At 36.6% G+C, this 7,092-nt stretch overlaps 1 protein-coding gene across 7 annotated transcripts in view; it reads left to right on the top strand.

The window, feature by feature from the left end:
* The window catches only part of FAM126A (family with sequence similarity 126 member A), a 42,685-nt gene extending 35,963 nt beyond the window's left edge, over positions 1 to 6,722 (top strand). For 4 of the 7 annotated variants that reach the window (XM_027895761.1, XM_027895776.1, XM_027895785.1 and 1 more), the window contains exon 11: positions 5,773 to 6,722. In XM_027895761.1, the coding sequence (XP_027751562.1) occupies positions 5,773 to 6,329 (557 nt within the window). In that variant the 3' untranslated portion in view covers positions 6,330 to 6,722. Of the gene's footprint in view, positions 1 to 386; positions 837 to 4,632; positions 4,928 to 5,772 lie in introns of those variants that run through there. The other 3 variants (XM_027895794.1, XM_027895804.1, XM_027895811.1) reach the window with 3 other exon arrangements.
* Positions 6,723 to 7,092: the final 370 nt, after the last annotated feature.

Raw genomic sequence — 7,092 nt, 5'->3', positions numbered from 1 at the left:
TAAACAAATTTCTCTTTGATTAATTAAAAGCTGCTTAAAACTGTCAGACAAAGCTGAGGAGCAAAACATTTCTGTCTTTAGTGAGATCTAGGAGCAAGTCATAATTGAAATGTCATGGCTGCTAAGGACCATTTTATTTTTCTTCAACCTTACAGTTATTAAGCATGGATTATGGATCAGATGCAAGAAAAGTGTGTGATAGGTCAGCTTTTAAATAGATAAATGCTCTCTGAGGCTTGGCAATTTTGTTAGCAGTTATTTTTGAGTAGTTCTGTCTTTTCCAAATGAGGTGGTGGATGGTAAGGCAACTCAGGGATATACTGAGTGCTAGTTCATCTAGAGAAATTCAAAATGTATTAAAATGAACATTCCCTTTGTGTTTACAGGAGAAAAAACAGGAGACGAAAATGTTACAGAATCAGTATTGCAGCCATCCTTATAAGAATGCAAAATTTTCAGGAAATACAGAAATCTAGAAGTTTTTACAGTTATTGCCTCCTGGCAGGGAGTGGTGCTTGGTGAAGTTCAAGAAAAAAATGAGTGGGACAAGTGTGCCCTGCAGCAGATAACAGTAAGGTGAAAGGGAAATGAGAATAATAGTTGAACTCAGAAATGGGGTGGAATGCTATGTTTGTGACTTGAAGAGCCTGTTTAAAGTCAGAGTGGATGGTCTTCTATTTTCAACACTCCTAATAACCTAATTCATTGCCCCACAATTCTTGATGAAATAAAGATATGAAATACATCTTCAGGGTCAGCATGCAGAAAGAATAACAAGACTTGTGCTAACAGATGATTGTTTGAATTAAAATAAATATTGGAGTTGGTAGAGATTAGATAACAAGCCTTGTACCTCCTCTCTCTCATGGTATAAGGGAAAAATGTCTTCGGGGGGGTTATTTTTATTTTCAGTATAATAAAAATGATTATAAATGGATTAGGAAACCAATGAGACAAATAATGTAAAAGATCAAAATATTTTGATCTTTTACATTATGTGAACCGAGAGATCTGATGAAGCAAAGTATCTCTTGTGCAAGCAAGGGCAGACATTTTCAATCACTAGCTGTTTGTGTAAAATAAATAAACAGAAGAACTAAAGTGAATCACATTTCCAGATGAGAAGCATGAGCTTTATTTTTCTCTTGTCTTTTAAAAAAACTCTGTTTCGTATAGATCTTGCCGGCCTTTGCTAGAACTCTAGACTGAAATCAGTTTTGAATAAAAGTTGAATTAACATTGAATCTTCTTGTGATACTTAATCTTGTAAGTTGTTCATTAAGAGCAGTTACTTAGAAGGACTATTAAAATTAAATCTGTATTTTGAAGATAGACATCTAAGATAGGTACTAAAGGTGAAGGTGATTTGCGAAATGGATCAATCTAATCACAAATGGGTAGTGTTTAGAGTGAGTTGATACTAGTTGCTGTTTAGCAACAAATTTTTTATTGATATTGGTTTGGATTGCCTATAAATTATAAAACTTCAAAAAGAGCAATGTTAACTCTTTGATCTAGCATTAGTTTTTTGTAGTTTGTTTAAATTCAAGCCTTAAGTGGCATCTCCATTTCCATTCACAAATAGAGGAAACCAGAAAAATCATACAGCATGTAAGGAACATAAATACTTAAGTGAATGTTTATTTATGGAAACTAGGAGAAAAAAACAAAAAAAAAACAAGCCCTATCAGTGTTTTCTTTATGCCAGTTTGGAAGATTTTACTTTAATATAAAGGAGTTGCTTGGGAAAAACCTCTGGTGTAGAGGTAGTGTGTGTAAGAGAAATACTCTGATTTTAACAGACTTAAGAAGAGCTAAGCAGATATTGGTAAGATACATAACACAAGAAAAAAGACATCAACTAGCAAAGAAAGACGTTACTTTTTTCCCCACTGCAGAAATTAGCTTTTGTGTAGTACACAATGTTTAGAAACATTAGTCTTTGAAATCTCTCTATGGAGAGAATTTTCTTACTTTATTTTTGGGTTTTTTTACAGTATTAATTCCCGAAATTGTTATAACTTATAAGAATTGGGAATGAATGTTAATTTTGGGATATAGGCTTGATACTTTTGTGAATAATTCAAAATGCTATCACTGTTGGGCAGCTTGAGCTTGTGGTGGTTAAAATTGAATTGCAATCTAAATGGGCAGTTTGCCTGTGCAATCTGAGGTAAATGATCTAGGCAACTGTAATAATAAGGTAGACTGTGATTGAAATATCTTTTGAATTAAGTCTTAGCAGTTAGTAATCAGAAAATGCATATATCAAGATCGGTTGTACTACTCAAAGCTTTCAGAAATGTGACTCCAAATGCATTTTTCTTCAGCTACTGTGGGCATATTTATATTAATATTCAAACTGGCATAATTTTTCAGTTTTGTCTCTACACTATTTAGCAGTGTCCTTTGTTTTCTCTTTTGTTACATTGCCTTGTGCCCTGGGTATTAATATCTCTCTCTCTCTCAAAGGCTAGTTGCCCAGAGTTGAAGCAGTATTATCTTCAAAACCAAGCACCATGAAGCTGAAGGTGTGGTTTAGGTGTTCTTGAAAGTTTTAAAAGAAGGAGGGTATGCTACTATTAAGGACATGGATTGTGTAGTCTTATCCTGCCTCAGGATGCTATGGCAGACGGTGTCGATGGGAATTGAGATACCCAGTATCCCGTTTTTTTCATTAAGTTCCTCCTATAGTTGAGTTAAACTCAGAGAAAGGTATACTTCCTTTCATTAGTAGTTACTAGCACTTGCCTAAAAGATTAGACATAATTATAATGAGTAAAACTCTTAAATTTCTGGGTTTCTTTTCCTCAGTTCATTATGGTAATGGCTATTTTGTTATTCCCACAGCTGTGGGAATGCAGCAGTCATGGATAAAATGCCAGTGTCACAGCAGGATGTTACATTTAGAAATGCACACCACCAAATAGCAGTAACTGGTTATTGCTTTTATACAGCATCTTTAACAAAAAAAAAAATCTACCTCTTTTTCTGCTATCTGCTGTCTACACTGAGTCTTCTCTCTTTGGAATTGCATAATTAGTGCTTTTCTGCCCTTGGTGGGGAAGGTACTGACAGTTTAGCTCTGTCCTGTCCTCTCCTCTCTCTGGGATAGCAGGAAGGAATTTGAAGATGCCACAGGAGAGGCACAGGTTCCTCAGTCTAGTGAAGTTAGAACAATGAGGCTAATGAGAACATTGATCTTCTCTCTGTGCTCCTGTGTTTTTAGAAAAAAAACCTGTATTCGGTAGTGTTATTATTATTATCATTATTGTTTACTTATTGTTATTACTATTGCAGTTTGTATTGCTCAGTTGTTACTTTGTTGTTGACAGCAGAAGACTTTTTAAGAAAGTGCTGTTAGAAAGAATAAACAGTTCTAACTTGAGTTTCTTACCAAATGTCGGTAGATCAGTGGCTAATAGCAGCAGTTATTAATACCATTTCCTTTGAATAGTACAACTTGTTAAATAGATACTTTCTCTAGTCACTGATTAGTTAGAAAGACTCATCATACTTAGACTTTTCAGGTAAAATCAGGAATAGCTCTTACACCAGGGAACACTAATCTCCATCCCTACCAGCCTTCTGGCTCTGTTCTGATCAGGGCAGAGAGCACAAATGCCAGCAAAAAGCCCAATGCTGGAGCCCACCTGTCCTAGAAGTACACTGTGCCTGCACAAGAGTCCTCAGTGAGGGGACAGGAGGAAGAGAGGATCCCCTTCACTTAAGAGAGCAGTAGAGCCGCCACTGAAAAATCATCTTATTGTAAATTCATCTGGTTTTGGACTTCATACTGCCAGTTAGTTGTCTGTACTGACAGCTTCTGTCATGTGCAGTAGCAAACTGGTAGGATACTCTGGGTGGTCCTTACTTAATCCTTGGGTCTGAAAGAGCTGCATTATGAATAAAACACAGGGATTCAGTTGAGCTTTATTTTGAGCTGTGCTTTCAGTGCATTTCTAGTCTTGTCAAATTTGTGGCCACAGTGTTTGCATATATTATACACATATAACACATACAGAATATATAATCATATAGCATATAGTGCAGTTCTCATTCTTCTTCACTTGTTTTTCCATGGTATACAGAAATATCTTTCTGATTGAAAAGAAATTTTTTAGATGAAGAAAGAAAATGGAAATCAAAGTGTGCTTGAGCTGGCTTAGTCATGGCACTGTTAGTTTTCGGGCTGACCACTGTGCAACATGATGACATAGTATGTGTAGAATTTCTGGTCTTGCTTGATAATACATGAAGTTGACATGCCATTTCATTGTAAAAATAGGCTTCACTTTAGCATGGTGATACAGAGAATATATTAATGAAAGTGAATTATGGGCTGTTCTTTGGTTTCTGATAATCTGCCTCGTGACCCTCCAAAATTTCAATTTTGCAAGATCAAGCATGGGCCTTTACACTATGTGGTGCAGGCTAATAACTGGAAGATTGAAGACTGCAATTTTAGAAATAAAGCAAAATTCCACACTTGCTAATGTTGCTAATTAACAAGAGGTTAATATGTGTACATCTGCTTTAATTTATAATGCTTAAGTCATCTGTATCGGCTTTTGTTTCATGTTTTGTTTCAGACATCTTTTGTGTTTTTTTCTTATCCATCTTCAATTCTAGAACAACCAGAGAATGGTAATGATGCTACTGAATTGGGCAACTTTATCATACCTGAGATTAGTGTCACAAGTGTGGCTGGAGAGAGGACCGGGAATGGGGAAAAGAGCAGAGCACTAGCAGAGAATGATGTGCAGCATTTACAGGGAGTACAGGAAACAGCTACAGATCCTAGAACTGACAGCAAAGGCATGCCAGAAATCAGGAGGCAAAAATCTGTAAGAAAAATGATGGAGGATGGAATAAACTCATCTGGCAGAGTGCAGTTTTAGCAGAGCACTTGTAGCTGCACTCTAAGGTACCACTGTTGATTGAAAGGGTCACTGCTGCATGTTTCAAGAATTAAAGTATGCAGTTAATATATTTGCATGTGTAATAACACAATTGCATGTATTGCACACAGCTTCGTCTGTGCCACAGACAGTGATGATATACTTACAACTAGATTTATTTAATCTGGAGAAAATACACAGAGACTCAACCTACCTTTGGATTTATTAAGCATATATACAGAGTTTTCAAAATCCAGTGATCAATGGTATGAAAAATCCATCAAAATGGATGTGAAAAGTACCTCAGACTTCCCAAATTCAACCTTTCGTGGTGTACTGGAGATCTCATGTTGTGCTTGAGTTTCAAACTCCTACTACCAGACCTGTGATGCAGAAAGTGACCTTTCAGTCCCAAAGCATTCTTGGGTTGCTAAACATGCAGATACCGTAATGGGTGTCCTGGGGCATTGATCACATACCTCTGTAATTAACAAGCTTTGCCAAATCATGTAGTGGATCACTTGCTGAAAATAAGATTTACCCTTTTTTTTGTTCTGTGTGGTACCTTCTAATCTCTAAGTTTCTAACTTCCTGCATGAATTAACAAGTCCGCATTTCTTTTTTTTTTTTTCCTAAAATCACAACAAAACGAGGTTGGGGGCATGCTTTTGTGGCATTATTTGCTGTAACTCTAATCCTAATGAACCTTAATTCCAAAATGTCGTGGAATAGGTAAGTATTTTGTCTTCTGTACTCTGCTCTATTGCTTTATGGCTTCACGCTTGTAAATATCAAAAAATGAGCAATATGTAAAGTCAGTAAATGTGAGGAAGTCAATTGCTAATTCTTTATTTCTGTTTCTACCATGCAGGTAATTCTGATTTAGGAATTGAAGAAGAACTAATAGAGGTATCTGAAACTGATGAAGGGTTTTACTCTAGGGCTACTTCTAGTGCAAGTCAGTCTGCCCTATCTAACAGCAGCAACACGAGCAGCAAGAACCTTCTAGGGAAGAGCCAGCGAAGGTCTGGAGGAATCAAAGCTGGAGGAAAAGAAAAAGAAGGAGAAACCTGCAGAGAACACTTATCACGAAAACAAACTCAGAGAGCCATGAGTGAGAATCTAGAGCTTGTCTCTCTGAAGAGACTGACACTGACAACTAGCCAGTCCCTGCCTAAGCCTGGCAGTCATAGTCTGGCCAGAACGACCACTACTGTGTTTAGTAAATCCTTTGAACAGGTCAGTGGTGTCACAGTTCCAAATAATCGTGGTGGTGTCTCTGGTATGGAGGCAAACAGGTTTTCAGCTTGCAGTCTTCAGGAGGAAAAACTGATATATGGAACAGAAAGAACAGATCTTCCAATTTTAAGCAAACCACCTAATCAGCAGCGACCTCCAAGTATTAGCATAACTTTGTCAACAGATTGATATTAAATTGGACATTATGAAAAATAAATTATTGAGGATTTGTTCTGATATTGGTAAATTAAAGTCCTTAATATGCTATACATTACTTCCTTAAACCCCAAGCCTGTAAATTCTTACTTGGCTCACGTTTGACAGTAATAGTGAATAGACAACAGTTGTAATTATTTTTGAGTCAACTTCTGATAGCTTGGAAAGTTATTCTTTTTACAACTTCATGAGAAGTTTACACCTTCCCCAGTTGAACAAGCATTGACTGGTTGTTTGGCCACTGATGAAGGTGTGTGGCTTCTTACAGATGTGTAGTGTAGGAACAAATAGAGACTTTCTCCCAGATTCTACTTTTTCACTACCCTTGGCATAGGCAAAACTGCAAGTACCTTTTTTTTTTTTTTTTTTGGAACAGCATCATAAGAACAAACGTTCTCTTACATTAGCCATGAGAAAGCTGTGCTTACATGTAAAGATTAAAACTAGAAGCATCACTACCGTGTTTGATGTTGTGGTTGGTTTTGTAATGGTAGTTAGTACATCTTGTAATGTTCATAGTTCTTTATGCCTATACGAGTCCAATTTATACATGCATTTTAGTTTTTCTATATGTCTTCAAAACTGGGCCAAAAGTCATACTGCAGCAGTACTTCTGGGTGGGAGTTATTATCGCTTGCTATAGTAGTCAGCCTTTAGTCTTAGAAATTATGTGACAGACTCTCTTTCTTTAGGATTCTTAAATATCAGTTGCAGAGCTACTCACTGAAAAGTCTGC

This window comes from Empidonax traillii, unplaced genomic scaffold, assembly GCF_003031625.1.
Source record: "Empidonax traillii isolate 1590-97213 ecotype Southwest subspecies unplaced genomic scaffold, ASM303162v1 scaffold17:size2698205, whole genome shotgun sequence".
In the NCBI taxonomy this organism is placed as follows: Eukaryota; Metazoa; Chordata; class Aves; order Passeriformes; family Tyrannidae; genus Empidonax; species Empidonax traillii.
Note: the sequence above shows the minus strand (reverse complement) of the source record. Positions and strands in the feature narration are given on the sequence as shown.